Source organism: Canis lupus, chromosome 6, assembly GCF_003254725.2.
Source record: "Canis lupus dingo isolate Sandy chromosome 6, ASM325472v2, whole genome shotgun sequence".
Classification (NCBI taxonomy): Eukaryota; Metazoa; Chordata; class Mammalia; order Carnivora; family Canidae; genus Canis; species Canis lupus.
In genome coordinates, this window is record NC_064248.1 from 14,550,238 (window position 1) to 14,574,104 (window position 23,867).

General features: G+C 50.8%; 1 protein-coding gene across 21 annotated transcripts; it reads right to left on the reverse strand.

Annotated features, from left to right (window-relative positions):
- Positions 1 to 1,197: 1,197 nt before the first annotated feature.
- CHST12 (carbohydrate sulfotransferase 12) lies at positions 1,198 to 22,713 on the reverse strand. 21 transcript variants are annotated; one of them, XR_007411176.1, is made up of 5 exons: positions 15,568 to 16,928; positions 8,929 to 9,007; positions 5,730 to 5,859; positions 5,318 to 5,390; positions 3,248 to 4,018 (listed from the first exon to the last, which is right to left on the reverse strand). XR_007411176.1 is itself a non-coding variant. In XM_025416085.3 (4 exons), exon 4 carries the CDS (start codon positions 2,826 to 2,828, stop codon positions 1,569 to 1,571), a length of 1,260 nt encoding a protein of 419 aa, XP_025271870.1. In that variant the 5' UTR covers positions 2,829 to 2,911; positions 5,318 to 5,390; positions 8,980 to 9,007; positions 22,624 to 22,662; the 3' UTR covers positions 1,198 to 1,568. The 21 variants fall into 21 exon arrangements, 19 of the variants coding, with proteins under 19 accessions (XP_025271870.1, XP_025271872.1, XP_048967152.1 ...); XR_007411175.1 differs by having other exon boundaries at positions 5,314 to 5,390; XM_025416085.3 differs by lacking the exons at positions 3,248 to 4,018; positions 5,730 to 5,859; positions 15,568 to 16,928 and adding exons at positions 1,198 to 2,911; positions 22,624 to 22,662 and having other exon boundaries at positions 8,980 to 9,007.
- Positions 22,714 to 23,867: the final 1,154 nt, after the last annotated feature.

The window sequence follows — 23,867 nt, forward strand, 5'->3', positions numbered from 1 at the left end:
TTTCTCGGGACGTCGGCCTTCATCTCACTCCTGACGCTTTGTCCTTGGAAGCCTTCAGCCCGCTGGCCTGGGGGTGGGGGGGCCTCTGCTCTCATTTCACACCTCAGGGTCACAAGGTCCCCTGAAGGCAGAGCCACCCCATCTGCCCGGTGACCTGAAGCCCGGGGCTCACAGTGCCAGGGACAACTGCTGGGTAAGCAGGCGTCCCAGAAGGTACCCAATGTGGTGACAGTTCCTCTCAGACTGGACACTTCAAGCCTGAGTACCTTTGCTGCCAGCTGTTTTACAAATAGGGAATCTTACACAATGGAAGGTGGATGGTTTTTTGCACCGTGGGGCCCAAGGCTGGGAGGTGGCACCCAGAGGTCATGGCTCAGACTTCTGTACCATCTGGAAGCCAGAAAGAGCAAGGACACCACACAGCAAGGAGATCTGGCACGAGTACCTCAGTGCTACTAGCTCCTTGAGAATGGGGCCTCGAGAACCAGATCCTACAGATTAAGGAGGCGAGGTCAAACTTGAGGCCACACAGCATGGCATGACCACGCATCTCCCAGCAACTACAGGGTCACCACCAAAATGGCAAATCCACCTAAATCAGATGTTTAGAAAGAGCCTTCCTGGAGCAGCCAACATGACAACCTTTGCCGAGTTGGGACCACCAAACGTGAGGATCTCAGTGTCAGTCACGTACCCGAGGGGGAAGGTCACCAGGGCTGAACCCAGGCCACCAGGCCTATGACAACAATCTCACCCCAGCCCCACCTTGCTGAAGTCAGGGAACAGAGTCTCGAGATAGACTCCTACTCAAAGCATCCCTGTTACATCCTTACATCTGTGATTTATGACTTTGTGGTAACATCTGCAGCTAGTGTCCTGCCTCTGTGACTGTGACCTGAAGTATGGTCTCCGGTAGAAAACCCCTCTAACTGCTTTCCCTTCTCAGAAATACCACACGGTCAGAGAGCTTCTGCTCGCCAACGATCTGTCTGCTACCCTTTTAAAAATACAGGTGAGGCCTGATTGCAAGCGCCCTGTAGGGCGTCCTCTTGCAGTCTCAGGAATGTCTTCTTTGCTGAAGAGGACCACGAATATTCCCTGCCTTCACCTGAGAGACGTCTCTGAGGTCCACCTCTCAGAGCCCTGTACCGAGCACCTGCACCTCTAGCAGAATAACCACAAAAGCGGGAGGCAGAAGCAGATGTAACATTTACTCCATCCTCTCCTCCACTTTTCATATTAAATATCTGAAATATATTAATTTAAAAAAACAATATTAACACAGTACTCAAGGGATATAGGCAGTGGAGTAAATAGTAAGTCCAGATTGCAAAATCGTCAAGTGATTTTAAAAACCGGAGTGTGGGGATGGCTGATTCCTGGTGCGTCCAGCTGCCTCGTCAACGGGAGCAGTGTGGGAGGGACACAAAGCCATAAAAAAATATACGCGGCAACCCATCGCCCCATCCCTGGGAGGAAGGCGGCGGTGCGGCAAGCCCTTGGTCCGGGTTTGAAGCAACAACACCACCCCAGTTTGTCGTGCTGTCTGGGTCCGTCCCCTGACGCCTTCAGTCTCTAAGCAGGTGTTCAGGCTTGGGGTAACCAAAGAGGACAAAGTCCGCCTCATAGAGTTTGTAAAGCTGCTGCCTCCAGGCCAGGGGGATGGTGGCAAACCAGTCCTCCTCCCAGCTGCTGGCAGTTCTGTTCCGGTAACTCGGGGGGAAGTGTAGGACCTTGTCTACCTTGAGGAGCCGCAGGAGCTGGGCGGCGTCCTGGTCCAGCGTCTCCAGCTTCCCCACAAAGTCGTAGTCGATCTGGCAGGGGTGGCAGAGGCGGTGCACCTGCCTCCAGTGCTCGTTGAAGGGCGCCAGCTTCTCGGTGCGCGGGTCCAGCAGGTACTGGATGAAGTTGGCGAAGGACACCTTGAGGCCAGCACTGAAGGCCTCGCTGACGGACGCAGGCAGGCCGGTGCGGTTGGCGTACATCTTGAGCATGGGCACCGCGAACTTCCGATAGAACTCCTCGTTTTCCAGCTGGAACTTGCTGCGGAAGGCCGAGATGAGGCGGACGAAGGGGTCCCGCACGAACAGGAACTTGGTGTACTTCTTCAGCTTGATCTTCATCAGGTGGCGGGAGAATTTGCCATAGCGGCGCCAAAACTTGTTGAAAGTCAGGTGGGTGCTGGAGTTGTGCACATACTCCCGGGGGATGTCCAGGGGGTCGCGGTAGGGGGTGCCCCGGTCCAGGAGGCTCTCGCTCAGCACGATCATCACGCGCTTCCAGTTGGTGCAGGCCACCTTGGGCACGTAGCAGTAGATGACCCCGTGGCGGTCGTCCACGATGAGGTGGTTGAGCTCGTAGTTGGGAATGTCGTCGAAGGAGCGCTCCTTGGTGGGGAACACGAAGCTGGCGTTGGCGCACAGCCCCCTGAGCACACTCCTCCTCTCGGCCTGCTGCCCCCCTGGGTCTGGGCCCTGCTGGGTGTCACGGGCAGACCAGTCATAGCCCCTCACGCTCTCCTCCGCGTTGCTCAGCCCAGGCCTGCTGGATGCCGGCACGGAGGGCTGCTCCGGCCTTTTACCAGAAAGGGGGCTCTGCTTCAGGCTGCCGCCAAGCAACTTTTGCAAGAACGCATCCACGTCCGACGTGAATTCCTTCTCTGCCCCGTGCCCGGGGGTGGGCAGCGGCTCCAGGGGGTGCGGCCTGGGGAAGGACGTCTGCAGGTAGAAGTGCGCGGTGCCCACGTTGTCCCAGTACACGATGATCAAGAGGACCATGAAGACAGACCCCAAGACCAGCCACAGGCGGAAGAGCCGGGTTTTGGTCATTCTGTCCGCGGACAGGGCAGAGGCCCTTTCACCTGGATGCTCTCACGTCAGCTTCATGGAGACAGGACACTGCTCTCGGGACCCTGGAAAGGTAACACAGAGCCACATTAAAGACCACCGTCCAGCTAGGGCGTCCTCTTGTGGTCTCAAGATTCCAACGGAAGGTGCTTGCCGAGGTCTCGGACTCGCTTGGTGCTCAGAGTCCCCGCCCTGCCCCTCACACCGCCATCCTCCTCAACGACTTCGGCTTTGTGAGGCCGCCTGCTGAGCTTCAGCCCCTCCGTGCAATATGACTAATGCTGCTTCTAACACTGCTGGAGGAGCCCAGGAGGATGCGTGTGGCCGGCAAGGTCACTGGAGATCCTTTGTCACTGAAGTGAACTGAGGGGACAGACCCTCATGCGTAAGAGGTGCTGAGGAGGAAGGAGAGGTTGTCAGCAAAACAAAAACACAAGGTTAAAATTGAATGCACGCTACAACTTATAAACATGCTAAAGACACCCCAGCCCTGAGAAAAATCTTTCACTGTGCACATTTAATGCAGATAAACACGTCAGTGACAGGCTGCTGTGTGTCGCTGATGTGTGCTGGGCACTGTGCACTGTCTCTGCGCCCCTCGATATGGAAAGGGCAGAGCACGTGTGAGATCAGAGGGGAGAGAGGGAGGGTCCACTGGGCAGCTAAAAATGGGTCCATGAGAGAGCTTTCCAGGCCTTAAAAGCACTGTCAGTGCCTGTGCAGAGGAGCCAGACAGTGGCAGAGCCATGGCTGAAGATGAGGAAAGGCTGCTTAATCTTCAAAACCAAAGGGCGCTGGGAGGGCAAAGGGAAGGCAAAGGGAGGGCAGGCATGTGTGAATGTCAGCAGGTGCTGGAACCACACCTGACGAGGTCGACCAGCCGGCCTGCTGGCTCAGAGGCAGGTGGCCACCCTTGTATGTGGGGAGATGCAGGCCAGACAAGGGATTTGTGGCTCACTTACAACTTCCACTGAGGGCTGTCCTTGACCACAGTCAAGGTCAATACCAGAAATGCCAGAGGACCCCATCCTTGGGCCAGTCCTGTTTGACAGATATGCTGAGCACCAACTCTGTCCCGAGTACTTCACAGGGAAAATGAGGCAGTGTCTGATCAGGTGCTGGGACAGAGAATGCTGTTTCAGTTGCAGGAAACCCAGGGCCGGGACACTAGCCTGCAGATGAGAGGACATGTAGTCATCACCTCCAGGGCCTCCTCCGGCTCCGCTTCTGGTTCCAACCCCGAGGGGGCAGCTCCATTACAGATCCGCCGACTCACTGCTAAACAACTAGAGAACCACCAGGCATAGGACGGCTCAGAAAGGACAGGCCAGGGACCTGGCTACTTGAGGAGCAACAGGAGGACGAGCTTGTGGGTTACTTACTTCCTGCTGCACGTCCCAGAGGGCACTGCCTCCAACCCTGAAGAGCCAACAAGCACAGGAAAGAAGTTCCAAGAAGAGCCTCCGAAGAGCCCAAGCAAAGGGCAGGCAAGAGTGGCTGCGGTAAAGGGCTGAGCCCACCCAGAGAGGCCTACCCTAACCGCAGCTCCTGGGAGGGGGCTCTGGGCCCCTGGAAGGCCTGCCCAGATGCGATGGTCTCTGTTTACTGGGGACCTAAGGCCACACCACAGCGTCTAACAATGTGATTGGGGGCTGGAGGAGCTCTGGGTTCCATGGTGGCAGCCCAATCTCCAGAGGGGCTGAAGATCGAGGTTAGCCATGTGGGGAGTTGACCCACTTGATGGCAAAGCCCCAGTAGAGACTGTGGACACAGAGACCTGGGGGGCGTACTCCACACACGCTGTCACACATCGATGCCAGGTGGAGCCGGCACTGTCCAGACCTCCACTGGGAGGGGACAACCCTTCCCTGCATCTCTTCCCCTGACCTGTAATCTGAATCCTTTCCTGCGAGAAACCACAATAGTGAGTACAACACCTTCCAGTGAGCTCCATGGGTCCTTGCCATGAATTATCCAACTTGAGGGTAGTCTTGGGACCCCATCCCTATTTACCACTGGTATGAGGACTGAGAGGGGTCTTGGGAACCTCACAGTGATCGAACAACAGGAACATCTTTTTGGAAACCCTTGCTCTACTTAAGCCAAACACCAGTGGAAAAACCTCCCCCACCATCACAGTTCTGCAGGGCCAGGCAGGAAGCCCATCTCCTCCACCTGGCACCAACAGGCAGAAGATGATGGTGCAAAGCAGGGGGGTCACACTGGGATTCCCCTTCCTTTACAACAGAAGGGCCCAGGGGGAAGCTGGGCCTCCCCTTCCACACCAGGCCATAATCACTGGGATGCACAGAGGTGGTAGCATGTAGGGTTAGGTGGCACTCTGCTTCCTGTCCCACCTCAGAATGGAAAACATTGGTCAAACATTAATCAAAAGAGGTCACCCATTGAGAGCCACCTGCCAGGGTCTGGTCCCCTGCCAGATCCCCAAGCGTGTAACTACACTTACCTACCCTTTTGCTAGGCTCTCTCCCCCAGAGGGCAGTCCTCCAAGCCACCAGCACAGCTGGCCCACCCTGCTGGAATCTAGATTCAGAAAGATGAAAAAAAATAAGCTGGAAAGATGGGTTGAAAATCAGAGCTGGACACTGAAATTAGGATGAATATCAGGCTGTCCCCCTAGCTCAAAAAGAATCAACTATACAAGACAGGGACCTCAGAGGTGGATAGAAAGCAAAAAAAGATGAGGAAGACAAAAGAGCAAATGTAGTGCTAATTTGTGTGAACACACATGCCTGTGGGTGTAGACCCAACACAGCTGGCCCCTGTGCCCAGTGCCGTCCTGTGACAGCAGCCCTAAGGAACAATGCTGGCCATCCTCGTGGGTCCCGGAAGATGTGAATCCCTTCCAGTGAGATTACTCACCTTCACCTCTCTGTTTTGAGGTCTGTATCTTGGACGTGGACTAACAGCCCCTTTCAGGAGGTAGAGGGCAAAAGACAAATGATCACACCCATGTTCAGTGAGTGTGACAAAACTCAGACACGAGTCCAGCCTAAAGAGAAAATGGATGCACTACTATAAAGTGGCCCAAACCCAGAATGTCCACTTTTAAGACATACCAGGAGCTATCAGTGCAGGCATCAGAGTAGACACAGCCAGAGCATGTCTTGGGGGTGCTCCAGGGAGAGCCCCTCCATTGCACACACGGACTTCTCCCTGGCTGAACCTCTCTGCATTTGTCTGCCTTGTATGCATTCGACTACATACCTGGGACCTGATGCATTTTCACTAAATGAACCTAAGACTTCAAGACTGAAATTTGGAAGCAATCTCCACCCACATGTAGCTTTTGTCTATGCTCGGTTCCTTTGGATTTATTTAAGATTTATTTATTTGGGGGAGAGCACGAGTGAGTGCATGAGCACAAGCAGAGGGAGAGGGAGAAGCAGATTCTCCACTGAGCAGGGAGCCCAGTGTGGGGCCCTGAGCTGAAGGCAGACACTTTACGTACTGAGCCACACAGGCACCTCCCTTTTGTTTTTTTTTTTAAATTCTTTCTTCTTTTTTTTTAAGGATTTTATTTATTTATTCATGAGAGACACACACACACACAGAGAGAGAGAGGGAGGCAGAGACACAGGCAGAGTGAGAAGCAGGCTCCATGCAGGGAGCCCGACGTGGGACTTGATCCTGGGACTCCAGAATCCTGCCCTGAACTGAAGTCGGCGCTAAACTGCTGAGCCACCTAGGCTGTCCTCCCTTTTGTTTTTTTAATGGAGAAAGTGATACATGCTCATGATATGAAGGCCGGCATATGAAGGATAGTATGTATGAGCTTTTATGTGAAAGGTGCTGAAATATTCTGGTTGCCGTCACCGTCATCGGGCAGCCCTTTCTGAGTCCCCAGTGCTCTTAACGCACCCCTACAGAGAAGGCCACATGGCTGGGGGAGAGAGAAACCTGGTTGACCCCACCCTGCCACAGGCCAGGGCAGCATGCAGTGTTGTGTACATGTCACATGTGAAGGGAGTCACTGCGTCACAAACCATGCAAACCTTCAGGGTCAGAGGTGCCAGTCTCTGCCAGAGGGTCAGCAGAGGGCATCATGGGTGTGTGTGCAATAAAACAATAGCTCTAATGCCCTCTTAATGGTTACAATCACACAAAGTCACAGCCTGTTTGTAAAATTAGATCACAAACACCGTGGAGATGCTGCAGAGTCACCAAATCCTGTCCATGGGCACAGGTGCCAGCCACACACCAGGGACCGCGCTGAGTACTTAGAATGCTAAGAACCACGTAAGTGAATTTTCGGTTATGATGAATAATCCATAAATACAACACATAACATAAACAAATACCTCTGCTTATTTTCCAGCCAAGAAGTAGTACATGCACGTTGACAAATGCCAGGGCCCATGCCATTTTTTGAAAACTGACTCTCTTTACTAATAATTTATTTATTTATTTGTTTGTTTGTTTGTTTATTTATTTAAAAGATTTTTTAAAATTTATTTATTCATGAGAGACACACACACAGAGAGAGAGAGAGAGAGAGATGCATAGACACAGGCAGAGGGAGAAGCAGGCTCCATGCAGGGAGCCTGACGTGGGACTCGATCCCTGGTTTCCAGGATCACACTCCGGGCTGCAGGCGGCGCTAAACCGCTGCACCACCGGGGCTGCCCTCTTTACTAATAATTTTTTTTTCTTTACTAATAATTTAATATGACTTCAGTTTAATTGCAAGGAAAAGACATGGTCAATTACCTTTAGGAGCATATAATACATCAGATAATGTCTTTTTAATAGGAGCTGCCCTTTAAAGACCTCTCACCGTGTGCCAGACGCTGGGAGGAGCGTGCTACCCACACACCTTCCTTCAGGCCCTCTGCACATGACCTCAGGGCAGGGAGCAAAACCCTCCTACAGCTGAGGAGCCTATGGCCCAGAGGTGTCCCATCAACATCTGGATTCAAGCCTCACTCTGGAAGTCATGCTCCCATGGCGCTGCTACTGTTAAATGTCCTTGTTCTTCTGAACTGCTCTGTGAAATGTAAGTGATGCACGAGTGACGACATCTACTTAAAATAGCGTGATGCGCTTGGATGCATCTATGCACCCGCAACACCATCACCATGGTCAGAGAGTGAACATCTCCACCAACCCCCTGAGCTCATTTGTGCCCCTTCGAACCCTTCTCCCCAGCTCATCCCTCCCCTCCAGCCACTCCTCTGTTTTCTGTCACTTTAAATTAGTTTGCATTTTCTAGAGTGTCCTAGAAACAGAATCCCACAGGACAAGCTTTGAGACTCATCCACATGGTTATATTACCAACAGTTCCTTCTTTTCTGGACCTGCGTGGTACTCCACGGTAGAGAGCATTTGTATATAGTAGTCCTGGTAGGACACATGCACCTGACTCAGCCCCTCCCCACCATGTTTCCCCATCTCCCCCCAGGGACTGAAGTCACACTACAAGTTTCTTCTTGTTCTAAATTCAATCTAGTGAACAGAAGGGGCTCAGAAGGATTGTGCTTCCTTAAAAATTCAGGTGCTGACAGGTGTGTGTTTGTCACACATGGGGGTGTGTTTCCTGGCTTCTCTGACCCAACAGATGCAGAGGTGCTGGTCCTGGAGGCAGAGGTCACAGCTGAGTGAGCTGTGGTCAGCCTGGTAGCCCTCAATGCTCCACAGGTGTCTGCACCCCAACAGAGGTGGAACAGATGCATCTGATGTTTCTTTGTTAACTGTTCTGAATGTGGTTCTCTGAGTTCAAAGAAAGCTTATTTTAACCAGAAGACGTTTAAAGTCAGGCTCCCTGCTCAGCAGGGAGTCTGCTTCTCCCTCTTCCTCTGACTACCACTCCCTCTGCTTGTGCTCTCTCTCTCTCATTTCTTCCTTATTTGGTGTATAGCACCTAACACTATAATCTTTTAGTCTTTATTATACTTAATGTTTGACGTTTTGTTCTTAGTCCATAAATAACCTACTTAAGTATGACTGGACACTCCGGCTGAAGTCCCATACTTCTCACTGTCTGACCCTGAGCCAGCAGCAGGTCACATGGGCATTCCCCCCAGGGTGCTTTCCTCATCCACACAATGAATCTACGGCTTACATTGTAAACAGCGAGTCAACTCACGTATTCATAATGAGATTTATAGCTTACGTCATGCAGACTGGACCACTCCGTGGACCTGTGGGTCATGGAAAGGAGAGTTCTCGTGTTAGGGGCCGGTCATCAGTAGGCATGGACTGCACTCAGGTAAAGAGGGTACCCCACCATCACCCAGCCCCAGGACAGCAGCCACAAACATCCCCAGAAGGTAGGTGGCTGGGTAATTCTGACATATTCCTTCCCGGCGTTTTGTATTTAAATTTGTTTTTCTTTACACTGAGCTTCGATTGGTTTTTACAATGAGAAAAGAACCATTTTTCCTTTTAGAAAAGACACACAGTAATAAAAAAAATAAGGCATTAACAACAAAAGAAAAAATCAACCAACTGGACTCGATGCAAATTAGAAACTTTTGTGCATCAAAAGGCACTATCCACAGGGAAGAGTCCCACAGAACGGGAGACAATGTTTGCAAATCATGTAGTCTAATGACGGCTTACTATCCAGAATGAATGCAGAACTCATAAAACTCAAAAGAAAAAAACATTAAACAACCCAATTCAAGAAAAGGCAAATCACTTTAACAGACATTTCCCTGAAAATATGTAGACAGCCCATGAGCATGTGGAAAGATGCTCAACATCACTTGTCATCAGGGAAATGCAAATCAAGATCACAGTGAGGTACCACCTCACATCCATTTGGATGGCTCCAATGAAAAACAAAACAAACAAAACAAAACAGAGGCGCCAGACTGGCTCAGTGGGTGGAGCATGCAACTCCTGATCTCAGGATTATGAGTTTGAGCCTCAAACTGGGTGTAGAGCTCACTTTAAAAAAAATAAAATCTGGGATGCCTAGGTGGCTTAGCAGTTGAGCATCTGCCTTTGGCTCAGGGTGTGATTCTGGGGTTGAGGATCAAGTCCCGCATCGGGCTCCCTGCTTCTCCTTCTGCCTGTGTTCCTGCCTCTCTCTCCATCTCTCTCATGAATAAATAAAAGCTTTAAAACAACAAAAAATAACAAAATCTTAAACAAAACCAGAAAATAAGTGTTAGCCAGGATATGGAGAGACTGGAACTGTCCTGTCCTTTTTTTTTTTTTTTTTTTTTTTTTTTTAAAGATTTTATTTATTTATTCATGAGAGACAGAGAGAGAAAGAGGCAGAGGGAGAAGCAGACTCCATGTAGGGAGCCTGACGTGGGACTCAATCCTGGGCCTCCAGGATCACACCCTGAGCTGAAAGTGGCGCTAAACTGCTGAGCCAAAGGAGCCACCCTGTTTTGTCCTATTAATGGGAATGCAAACTGGTGCAGCCACTGCAGAAAACAGTGTGGAGGCTCCTCAAAATATTAAAAATATAAATACCATCTAAAATTATCATATGATTCAACAATCCCACTTCTGGGTCTATAGTCAAAAGACTGAAAGCAGGGTCTCAAAGAGGTGTTTGTACAGCCATGTTCACAGCAGCATGATTCATAAGAGTCAACAGGTAGAAGTCACCCAAGTGTGCAATGGAAGGTAAACAGATAACAAAGTGTGGCAAACGTGCACAATGGAGTATCGCTCAGCCTCAACGAGGAAGGAAATCCTGGTACCTGGTATGATGTAGAGGAGCCTACAGGACATGATGCTGAGTGAAATGAGGCAGTCACAAAGGACAAATGCTGCATGATTCTGCTCATATGAGGTTCCTAGAAGAGTTAGATTCCCAGAGACAGACTGAAGGATTCCAGGGGCTGGGGAGGGAGATGGGGGAGGTCAGTGTTTAATGGGGACAGAGGATCAGTGTGAAAGATGAAATGAATTCTAGAGACGGGAGGTGGTGATGGTTGTACACAGCGTGAATGTGTTCCACACAACATGAACTGTACACTTAAGGGTTAAGATGATAAATTCTACATTCTTTTTTTTTTTTTTTTTAATTCTACATTCTGTGTGTTTTACCACAATGGGAAAATTGGAAAAGACTGAATAAGAGCTAGAGCTTGGAGGAATTTATAAGAGGTACTGTTGAATAAATAAAGCAAAATGCAGGACAGGGTATAAAAATAAATATTTGAATAAAAGTAAATGAAATTTACAAAGACAAGGCAGGCCTTTAGTGGGGGAGCGAGCCATAAGTAACAAAGGTTATAAAGCTAGAGCCACAGCTTAACCCCAAACCCTGCACATAAGCCCAACAGGCTGACTTTACCTGCAATTCGTTTATCAAACAAATGTTAAAAATGTACAATGAGGGGATGGGTGTGTGAAAACAAGACAAGTCTTTCCTGGGACGGCCCAAACTCCATGCATCTGGTTCTTCACAGGTAAGACTGGTTCTAGTGGCCTTGTCTTGCCCTGGAGTCCTGCCCCAGAACCAGCCTGGCTTTGGGGGCAACCCCTTCCAGGCCTTTGCAAACCAAGATGATGAGCTCCTCAACACGAAGCTGACACTGCTTACCGATGAGGCTGAGGCCATGGGTCATGTTTACTATCCAGGAACAAGGGCAGTTCTGTGTGTTGTCACCTCTAATCTCAAACAAGCCACAGAAACAGCAGTTGTGGAGACAAGGCGGGTTGATTGTATTAAAGGGCATGCAGGGGACGCCTGGGTGGCTCAGCAGTTGGGCATCTGCCTTCGGCTCAGGGCATCGTGATCCTGGGGTCCTGGGATCGAGTTCCATATCAGGCTCCCCGCAGAGAGCCTGCTTCTCCCTCTGCCTATGTCTCTGCCTCTCTGTGTGTGTTTCTCATTAATAAATAAATAAAATCTTTAAAAAAATAAAACATAAAGGGCGTGTGGGAGCAGTGCCTGAAAGGAAGGGACTCTGCTGCTTCAGACATGCATGATCATCAGTTCACAGCTCTTCAGGGGTGCAAAGAGCAAAGACAAGAGGACCACATGGCATCGCCAACAGGTTTTACTTTTTTAAAGGGAGTGGGACATGTGTGTTTCTGGGCCAGGCACAGAAGCCGTAGAGCCAGGAGCTTGGGGGACACTCAGCGGCCTTCTGAGAGGAGGGTGGCACAGTTGTGGGGGAGCCAGGTGAAGACTCAAGAGCCCTCTGGATGCAGAAGAAAGTCAGGGAACACCACTGACCTTTAAGTAATACTCGTTCAAAAAATAAAAGCATTATTTCCAAACATGAATCTCCCATGATGTCAAAAAGCAGTCACCAAAAAGCCTTATAGGAGAGGAAATGATTTACAGCGGCCTTGCTGCAAGGCAGTCTCAGACTTCTGCCTCCAGCAAGAGAATGGACAGCAAAGTCTCACCCAAAAGCTTTGCCCCCAGGGGGCTGGTTTTCTGCAGCGGCTTTGTCAAAGACCTTGTGAACACTCCTGATACAATTAGGCTTCAGGTTAGGTTTAACCCAAAAACAAGGGGGCTGTGCGGAAAGAGGTGTTTCTTAGCTCAGGGTGGGGCTGCTAAACATTCCTCTTCACCCATCCATCAAGGCAGGAGCCCCACCCCGGCTGCCCATGTAAGGCTGCTGGTCTGAGGGGGTCTTCACACCCACAGTGGGCAAAAATCTGGGGGAAGACAGGGCAGTCCGGGGCAGACAGCCTAGGGCTGAGCTCCCTCACATTCAAGTGTATATCAACCTTACCTGGGAGAGCATACCACGTGGCCAGACCCATGTGAGGACCTGTGTAAGGGCCCTTTTCACACTTCCATAACAGAACTGATGACCATGGTACAAAAGGTCAAGAGGTACGTGCTGACTGATTTTGCATCCCTTCACCGAGCAGTGGGCGGCCCAGAGAGCTAGTCACACAGAATTCAGGGTGTTTCTGCATGAGATGGACGTTTCATGTAGTAGACTAGTCAGGCAGATGGCCTTCCCCAGAATGGGTGTGCTTCACCCAATCTGCTGAAGGCCTGAATAGAACAAAAAAGGTGAAAGAGGAGAGAATTTCCTCTCTGCCTGTTTTTGAGCTGGGATTGGAAGTCTCTTGCCCTCAGGCTTGGACTGGGACTAGAATTTAACACCACCAGCCCCAGTGGGTCTGAACTTCTCAGCCTCCAGGATTGTGAGCCAATTCCTTAAAATAAAATAAATCTCTTTACAGACCCTACAGATTCTGTTTTCTGGAGAACCCTAATATGTATATTTGCTTTGTCACTTGTACTGGGATGTATGTGTTTACTACACATTAGGGAAAGAAGTGATTGAACCAGTGAGAAATGAACAGAAAGTGTTAAGAAATGGAGGGTGCCTAGGTGGCTCAGTCCAAAGAGCTGAGCATCTGACTTGGTTTTGGATCCGGTCGTGATCTCAGTCAGGGTAATGGGATTGGCCCCGCATCAGGCTCCGTACTCAGCGTGGAGTCTGCTGGAGATTCTCACCCTCTTCTTCCCCCTCCCTCCACTCATATGTATGTGCATGCTCTTTCTAAAAATAAATCAATAAATCCTAAAACAGAAAGTGTCAAGAAATGGATATAAAGTCATTGCCACAGTGAAAAGAAATGTCAAATGCAGAGAGTTTCTGCCACTATCCAACATGAATGTTCCAGAGGGAGGGGTTGAGATTAATTTTTCCCCCTATAGATATCCAGCTGTTCCAGCACCATTTGTTTAAAAGACTCTTCTTTCCTGATTAAAACACTTTGGCACCTCTGTTTTTCCTTTTCTTTTTTAATCAGGTTTACTGAGGTCTGGTTTACATACAGTAAAACTCAGTCTTTTTAACTGTAGAGTCCGATGAGTTGGCAAACATACACCACTATTAAGATACACTGCAATTAAGATCCAGAACATTTCCATCACTCTCAAAAGTGCCCTTCTCCTTCCCCAACACCCAGCTCCAGGCAACTACTAAACTGTCTTCTGTCCTTGGTTCTGCCTCTCCTATAAAGTCACCTACATGAAACCATGTAGGATGCAGGCTTTTCACTTCCTAAGATGCTTCTGAGATTTGTTCCAGGTTGTTGCTTGTGCCGTTGTATGTTCCTTTTTTATGGCTGAGCAGTATTCCATTGTATGGACATACCACTGTTTATCCATTTGCCAACTGATGGGCTTTTAGGTTAGTTCCTTTTGACCATTATGAATAAAGCTGAAATCAACTCTTTTTGTATACAGACTAGATTCTCTTTTTATGCTAAGACTTTTTAAAAGTCAGAAAAGTTGGTATTAAAAAATATCAAGCATATTTTTCAGTTCCTAGATGGTTCTATAAGAATCATAAAAGTAGATATACTACAAAAATGCTCAGGGACTCTATTTAAAGACCAATCAAACTGATCATCAAAATATGATATACAAAGCTCAGATTACTGATGATTTTTCAATTATTCAATTTTAAGGCTCAAATGATTAGAGCAAGTTTGCAGGATACAAAGTTAATACAAGTTAACTACTCTCCCGTATATCAGCAATGAACAAGTGGAATTTGAAATTAAAGGCACAATTCCATTTATATTAGAACTCCCCAAAATAAAATATCTAGGTATAAATCTAACAAAGTATGTATAATATGTATAGAGAGATATTCCGTGGGTGGGGAAAGACTCAGTTTGTCAAGATATCAGTTCTCCCCAACTTAATCTATAGATTCAATGTGATCCCAATCAAATCCCAGGAAGTTATTTTGTTATTATCAACAGTTTCTAAACCATATATGTGAAGGAACAGACCCAGATTAGCCAACATAATCCTAAAGAAGAACCAAGTTGGAGGACTGACTCCCCAACTTCAAGAGTTATCATAAAGCCACAGTGATCAAGATAATGTGGTATTGGCAAAAGAACAGAGAAAAAGATCAATGGAAAAGAACAGAGAGCCCATAAATATAGTCAGCTCATCTGTAGCAAAGGAGCAAAGGCAACCCAATGGGGCAAAGATAGCCTGCATCAATCATGAGTGCTGGAACAGCCAGACATCCACATGCAAAGATAAACACATGTGAAAGAATCTTGACACAGACTTTTCTGCCTTCACAAAAATTAACTCAAAGTGGATCACAGACCTAAACGTACACTGCAAAACCACAAAACTCCTTAGAGGATCACAGGAGAGAACCTACATGACCTTGGGTGTGGTAATACCTTTTAGATATAGCACCAAAGACCAGATCCATGAATGAAGTAATTGTCCACACAAAGATGTGTACAGGAATGCTCACCGCAGCTTTATTCAAAACAGTTACAAACTGAAAACAACCCAGAGGTCCTTCAACAAGTGAATGAACACACAAACTGTGGTGTGCTTGTTTGGTGGAAATCTACCCAGCAATAGGACAGAACCAGCCACTGATTCATGAATCAGTACATGCAACAACATGGATTAACCTCCTGGATATTACGCTGAACAAAAGAACCCAGACACGGAAAAGTACATCCTACATGATTCCACTCACAGGAATTTTTCAAAAGGCAAAAACAGTGACAGAAATCACAGGATACAAAGGGACAGTAGAAAACTGGGTGATGGAAATGTTACATTGTATTGGCGGCAGTGGTAGTTACACAGGTGGACACATTTGTCCACATTTATTGAACCACACACTTAAAATGTGTACATTTTACTGTATGTAAATTATGCCTCGATACATCTGATTTCAAGAAAAAAAAATGTCAGCAGCCTGATTAAGTCAATCTCTAGAAGTTAAACCTTTCCGACAGAACATCACGAACTAGCTCTCACCAGTTTCCGTAATACAGGATGAAAACACCAGCCATGAAGTTCTGCAGACATTCTGGGGTGGGCCCAATCCAGTCTCTGTCAAGCCCCCTGGGACATCACCTCAAGTCTGAGTTTCAGCTCCTCGCCCACAAGACAAGATCTACCAAGGTCTTTCTGCTAACCAGAGCCGAGAACATGAACATGATAACATATAAACTATTTTGTAAAATATTAAGCCTCTCTCTTCGAACTAGGCCACTGCCTTATTTATTTTCCTATCTTTATTGGGCCCTCAAATATTTGTATTCTATAAATATGACGTTATTTTGTTATTATTCATACTTTCTACAAATAGTTGATTATCAGCAAAGAAGTCTCTATGCTTTCAACTGATTGTATCATAATTATAACAATGGCTAATATGTTTTCAAAAGTGATATGGTAAGGTCTTAGGTACATTACTTTATTTGATCCTCATCCTAACCGTGATAAAACTGGGGCAAAATGTTCAGGAAACTTGCGCAAGTCTGCAGAGCTAGCACCTGTCCAAAGCTGGCATTTGAACCCAGGCAACTGATTTAGGAGCCCACCTTCCCAACCACTCCCTCCTACCAGCCTCTACAGTAAATATTCCATGCAGAATTGGTTGGGTTTTAGTAGATGCTCCATTTTTTTTTTTAAACTTTATTTCTGGGAGAATTTGCTTCTTGTCCAAATAACCAATTTTTAAGCATTAAATCAAGTGACATGAACTTCATTAAGAAGTCCAAGAATATTTCCAGTTTTATTTATTTATGCAACTGGCAAAAAGACCAAAAACTACCCACTTCTTTTTATTATTTTTTTTATCTTTTATTTATTCATGAGAGACACAGAGTGAGAGAGAGGCAGAGACACAGGCAGAGGGAGAAGCAGGCCCCATGCAGGGAGCCCCATGTGGGACTCGATCCCGGGTCTCCAGGATCACACCCCGGCCTGCAGGCGGCACTAAACCGTTGCGCCACCAGGGCTGCCCAAACTACCCACTTCTTTTCCAGCTTTGCAAGACGATATAAAGCAAATAATTCAGTGTAGCTCCCATCACTGTAGTCAACAGAAATTTGTAAAGCTTCTGTGAGTGGTCTCAACATTTACTCTCTGCTCTGTGTCATCCAGCCCTGCAATTGCCTCTTTGGTGCTAGATTAAAATCCCCATGGTAAAACAGATTTTCACTTGATGCCATCAGCCCTGGGGTTTATTTGTTTATAGAATTAATTCCTTTGTATTCAGTTAACCCTGAGAACTACATCTGACAAAGAATCCACATAAAAATAAGTAATAAAGGGCAGCCCCAATGGCCCAGTGGTTTGGCGCCGCCTTCAGCCCGGGGTATGATACTGGAGACCCGGGATCGAGTACCACATCAGGCTCCCTGCATGGAGCCTGCTTCTCCCTCTGCCTGTGTCTCGGCCTCCCTCTCTGTGTGTGTGTGTGTGTGTGTGTGTGTGTGATGAATAAATAAATAAAATCTTAAAAAAAAAAGTAATTAATGGTCACATTGATGAAACGGAAGGTTGATGTGCATCCCAAAAGACCTGAATGAAAATCAAGCCCAAAGTTGGCCTTTGAAGTAAAGTAAGTTCCCCTAGGAGCTGGGTGCAGGGCATGGAGGGCAATCCACTCATACTGGTCCCGAAACCCCACTGATACCTCCCTGTAGACAAGTTAAGGCATGCATACCAGTCCCATATTCCCAAACTTCAACCTCTTCGAAGAAAGGTACTGTATCTGTTGTACCTTCTACATTCCTCACAAGACTCAAGTATTTGCTACATGGTATTTGACTCTGGAGTCCAAATGAGCACTCATTTCTCAGAGTTAAATTAATTCAAATAAATTATTTCAAGGGAAAATAATGATAATAAATTTCACCACAATGAGTTTAAGAGCTTGCCTGGAGCTTTATCTCTGAAATATACCCAGACTCTAACCCTCCAATCACTGGAGCCTGATGGCTTCCCACTTCCAGTCCTTACACCGGCCAGTGACAAGCCCTACCTGATGGAATCCCACACTCATCTCTTCCTCTGCCCTCCCTGTCACCCGCACTGGCCCCAGTCCAGCCACAATGGCCTCCTTGCTGTTCATCAGCTTCTGCTGCCTGGCCCGCATCCACTGTCCTCTGCTTAGGCAGGCATGCCAGGGGAATCTGGCGGCTCAACCCTACACTTGCTTCTGATCTCTGCTCAAAGCTCACCTCATGGGCGAGGCCTCCCCTGGTCACTCCTCACGCTGTATGACCCATCATCCAGACCTGCTTTTTCTCTGTGGCATGTGTCATACCTCCACCATTTCATGTTCTCTGGCTTATTTGCTGTCTGTCTGCACTAAAATAGACACTTGAGAAGGCAGGTGGCCTCAAGGCTTAGAACAGTGCTTGGTATACAGCAGGTACTCAATAAAGAACTGTTCTGCTCACAAAAAAACAGATACAACTGACCCTGATTTTATGATTTCCGAAACTGGGTGACAGGGAATCAACATTTCACAATAGCGCTCTTTCTACTTCTGAATGTGCTTTAAAATCCCTCCACAGTAAGTTAAAGGAAAAGTAAAATAGCTAAAGAAAGCCCTCCACTCCGACATGTGACCACAGCCAGGAGACAGGATACAGAGAACAAAGACAATAATGAAGAGGAAATTAGGAACAAGTAAACTCTCCATGATGAGGAACAGGGCGGGTACACCAAACACAGGCGAGATTAGAGCCTCCTCATCCAGTGAAGCCGGAAGCCTGGTGCGGCTGTCTTAATTTTTATCAACGTTAGGCACACACGTTTGTGTGTTAAAGGATGAAACAGTGTTGGGGAATTTACCACAATGCACAGCAGCCCCCTGTCCCTTCCCCGTTACCCATCTCCACCCTGCTGGCTGAGGCTCGGTATGGGCCTCCCCCTCGGGCAGATGGTAGTGCAGTGTCCCCACCCCACCCCACCCACAGGCCCTTCACACACCCACATCCCACTCCTCCCACACCGTCTCCAGACAGGCACCTCATCATTTCAATTAGAGCAATATTCCATGTTTACATAAATTATTATCATTGTACAAAGGCTGTTCACAGCTGAGCCTTGCAGTACACCGTAATTATTTCTCTTTTCCTGCACAACGGTTTATTTTCCCTGGAACTAATAACAGTCTGTGCTCTCATTTGCTTTGTGTTCCATGGACTCATCACGAGTCCAGCCCCAGCTCTGCCAGCTGTCCACATCTCTTCCCCAGCTGTTCCAGCACATCAGCTGCCCTTGCCCATTTCACTTCCCCCAAAACTCTCCCAGGGGCCTTCTGCCCCACTCAGGTATGCACGCTGGCCTCCCTACCTTCTCCCAGGTAAACCCCACCTCCTCAGGCTGGGTCCTTCTGGACTCACCACCTCATTCAGGGAGAGCACAGCTGTCACTCGCCGCCTTACAGTACATGAGATGTGAACTTCTGGAGCATGCCTGAAAAATCTCTTCATTCTACCCTCCTTTGCCTGAGTACAGAGTTCGAGGCGGAAAATATTTTCCTTTGGAATTCCGAAAGCCATGCTCTCTTGCCTTCCACCTTCCAGTGCTGCTGTGGACAGGTCCCCAAAGCGTTCTGCTCTGTTCCATGGTGTCCTGCTGGTGGCCTGTTTTTATTCTTTTTCTAGAAGCTAGCACAATCTTCCTTGTCCCCGAGTTCTGAAATTTCACAACAATGTGCCTGGGAGTGGGTGTGCACAACTCTCTCCATCCGCACTCTTACTACCCAAATTCTGAAACTGACAGCCTCATGCAATTCCAAATAAATCCCTTGTTTCCCCAACTCTCACTCGTTACTGTGGAAACTCGGCATCCCTCACTGCGCACACCTGCTCCCCACACTACAGGGACCCACATGGGGAGCCAGAGAGACGGGGGTGGGGGGAGTGAAGGACACCTGCCTCTGCACCCAGAGTGATGGCCACCTGGGGGGCCCTTCCACACACAGTTCTGGTTCTAGGAAATTCTCTCACATCATTTTGTGGACGGCCTTGTCTTCTTTTTTTCTCTTCTTTCCTACTGAAATGGGTTATTCAGCTGTCAGACTCCTGATCCTATCCTTTCTTCTCTCGCTTCCCATCTCTGCTTTTAGGCTTATCTTCCCCAGCTCCTCAACTGTCTTTCACCCACCAACCGAGCTTTTTATTTCTGCCATTGTGTTTTTTATAACCAAGAATTCTTTTTTGGTTGGGTGTTCCCCTCACTTTTTTTTTTTTTTTTTTTAATAGAGCAGTGGTCGGCTTGTTCAGTCCTCCTCCTGCACACCCTTCCATGGCCGGCAAGTGGGTGCTGGGGTCTTTACCTTCCAAATCATTTTCACATGTCCTTGTTTACTGCCCCTACTTAAGAGGTAGGACACCAAAAGAACTTGGGAGCTTTTGAGCCCCGGGGAGAGATTATAATTATGAGCTTCATCAGTGAGGGATCCACCTGGGCCTCCTTCCTGGGGACCCCCTTATGTCACTATTTCTCGGTCCTTTCTCTTGAGCTACTTACACTCCACAAAGAGTCTGCCACTCCTGCCTGGAGAGAAAAGTGCCAACTGGTGGAGTTCTGGGAGCCACGGACTCCACTCACTGCATCCCCTTGTGTTGGGCGTAGCAGCCACCCCTCTCGCCTACCCAACTATGTCTGGCATTTCCCTCTCCTCTCCGAAATATTTGTCAAGTTCTCTAGACAGTTACAGAAACCACCACCTTGGTTAACTGCAGGAAGGACGGAGTTGCTGTGTCAGCTATCATGAGGCCCATCTACTGGCGAATGACTGGAGAACCAGCAGCCCTGGCCACAGCCACAAGACACACTAAGTAGGTGTGAAACCAACTGCTATCTCCTAAAGAGAAAGAGAAGATTTAAAAATCGAAAATAAGATGTAAGTTGTGTTTTTTTTTTAAATGATAAACTAGGAGCATCTGTTTCAGCAGTATCATGAAACAGCCTCTCCTCCACAAGGGCTTTTGAGCCTCCAGACCTTTCTAGAAGAGAATCACCCCCCAGCAGTGATGATATGCAGTCATGGCCGTATACTGCAGGCTTGGTGTCGGCCATCCGACACACTTCTCTTCCACCACCTATCCCTTCCTGGCTCATCCTCCCCAGGCTTCTGCCCCAGACACTCTGTCTATGAGAGGGTGTCTCATCCAAGGTGGCCCACGAACAACACGAATTCTGCAAACCTAAAACCCAAATGCCCCTCCACGCCCGCTCCAGCACTTCTCATCACAGACACCAGCTCTGTCCTCGAAGCACCCAAAGTGAGAAACCCCAGTTCTGGTAGTGTTTTTCCTTTCCCCTTCACCACACCCCCCGGAGCACCATCACCCTGCGGGTTCTCCTGCTTGCTCCAATCTGGTGACCCGCTCCACTCTCTCGGCCTCGGTCCTGGAGCCATTCCCCCTACAGCTGTACCCAGCTCAGTCTGCAGCTCCCCACACCCTGAACCCGCCCTCCCCGTTATCACCTGTCTACTTTCGTGAAACACAGCCCTATCACATCCCGCCCAAAACCTTGACCACGCCCTCACAGGAGAGCAGGATAACAGCCCAAGCTCTAGAATAGCATTCAAGACCCTTCAGTAAGAAATCTCTTTCCAGCCTCAGCTTTGACCCCAATCCTCAAACCTTCTCTCCCAGTGAACACAGGGGCTTGCTGCCACCGCACTCCCAAACACCCCACTTGCTTCCAGGTCCCTACACACTGCTGCCTCCACCTGCCATGTTCTCTCCAACCTTTACTTGGCCTTCAAGGACCGCCCCCAATCCAATACGTGGTCTCCACCCTGCGAAAACTCCACACCACGAAATAAACTGAACTCTTCCCCGTTTCTTCACAGTCTGCAAATAATGACCTAGATGCACCAGTCACACTGTATGATAACCACCTAACCATAGCAGCAGCAGCTAGCCCAGCCTGGCATCTTGCAAATAACGATCAGAGGCTGCGTGTTGGCTGAACTGGTGAAGCGCGCACACAGTAACAGCGAGCGCTATTGCAGGCCTGCAAAAATAAACCCAAAGTCCTGCAAACTAATTTGCAAGACAACGGAGCGCCTCGCGCGTCCCCGCAGACAGTCTGAGCGCGGAGCAGCGCCGCCTTCCCGCCCGCAGCGCGAGCAAAGCCCCGGGCGTGAGGGCCGCCGCCGGTGCGGCGCGCAGACTGCAGCCCGGGTGTATCAAATCAGCCCTAACACTGATCCTGCACAGTGCACGTCAACTGTTTCGGTGTGAAACAATGTCCCGAGGTCCCTGTGGGCCCCCGGCCCCGCAGACGGCGGCCCCGACTCACACGCCCCGCGCCAGGCGCTCACCGGCAAGGGCTGCACCCGCGCCCCGGGGCAGGACCCCCACAGGGGCGGCCGCACGCCCCGTCCGTCCCGAGCCTCCCGCGTCCCTCCGAGCCCGGGCGGAGGGTAAATAATTTAATAAATCGCGGACACACTGTAGCTCGTTGTGCTCGCGCCAGCGGCTCGCCAGGGGTGCCCGGCGGCCAGGAGCCCGAGCCGGAGCTGGAGGTCCCCCTGCGCGCGGCCGGGGCACGGCTTCCCCTCTCCGGAGCGCAGGGCGCTCTGTCCGAGCTGAAGGTCCCTGCAGGACGGGGAGGCCCCCTCCAGGCCCCGCGGCCCCGCAGCGGCCGGCCTGGGGTCCCCGGGGCGGGGCCGCGCAGCGCAGGCCGGCGGGAGGTGCCCGCAGCCCCGGGGGGGTGCTCCTGGGGTCTCCCCCCGCCCACCCCGAGCACTGCGGCGTGGGGCCCGCTCCCCGCACCGCCGAGGTGGCGTCCACGCTCCCGCGGAGCCCCCCAAGGGGACCGCGGGCGCGCCTGCCGGGCGCCCCACCCGCCGCCGCCGCCCTCCAGCCCGGCCGCTCGGGGGCCCAGAGAGGGTGCGAGCCGGGCCAAGGTCACACAGCGGCCCGCGCGGGGCTCGGCCGGGGGCTCGGCCCGGGGCTCGGCCCGGGGCTCGGCGGACCCGCCTGCAGGCTGCAGGAGGAGCCGGGGCCCGCCCGCCCGCCCCCCCGCGGGCTCAGCTCAGCTCACCTCGCCTCGCCTCGCCGCCCGCCGCCGCTCGCCGCCCGCCGACCCTCCCGAGGCCGCCCCTCCTCCGCCGGCCCCGCCCCCGCCGACCGGAGCCCCGCCTCCCGCCCCACGTCTCGCGAGATGTCGCGGCTCGCGGAGGGGCCACGGAGGCCGAGGGGCGCCCTCCCTCAACGCGCCTGCGCCGCCCGCTCCCCGCCCGCCCTCCCCAACCAGTGCCATGTGGCGCCGTATTTACGACCAGCGACAGGCCCCGCCCCCCGGCGCCGGGAGCCCGCCCCCTTCCCCAGCAGCCAATCCGGTCCTGCGGGCCGCGGCGTTGGCTCCGCCCCCGGCGGGTCCGGGCTCGGGGAGCGCGGGGAGGCCGCGGCGTGGGGCCCTGCGGGGGTGGGGGTGGGGGTGGGTCCGGGTCCCTCTAACCTGCGTTTACCGAGCGCCTGCTGTTTACCCCGCTCGTTCGCGACCCCCACAGACCAATGGCAGAGGCGACGCTCCCGGGCCGGGGCCTGGGCGGGTGACCGAACCTCCCCGAGGTCGTCCCGGGTCCGTCCAGGGGGTGGTGCCTTCAGCCCTTTGGGGTAAAACACGCGTAGGATCAACCTCGCCCCCTTCGCCGTGTTTCGTGCGCACTCGCTGCTGTGCAGCCATCACCAGCCACCCACAGCGGCTCGCATCCCTGATGGCTTGTGCGGTTCCTCGCGGTGACCGCGGACCGCCTCCGAGGGGAGGCTCTGCCCTCACCCCTGGCCCAGTGGCCAGTCAGTCACCACGGGGTCCCGCCTGCTGGGGCCTGGGACGCCGCAAGGCCAGGCTTCTCCTAACGGGAGGGACAGCTCACAGACAAGTCCACCAACCGCTTCTCTGCGTTAACCGTGGTCAGCCTCTCCCTGCTTAAAAACAAAACCGTACCCTTTACCCTCTCTAGCTATCACCTCCTCAGCTAACACCTCAAAGCACTGGGTGCTCCCTCCACAGCCTCCCATATCCCTAGGTCCCCTTCACTCCACTCCCCGGGAAGAGGGCCCCTCCAGCAGGCAGGCAGGGCTGCACAGGACGGGATGGCACGGGCAGGTGCACACAGGGTGGGGTGGCCCAGGGCAGGTGCACACAGGGTGGGATGGCCCAGGGCAGGGGCACACAGGGTGGGGTGGCCCAGGGCAGGGGCACACAGGGTGGGATGGCCCAGGGCAGGGGCACACAGGGTGGGGTGGCCCAGGGCAGGTGCACACAGGGTGGGGTGACCCAGG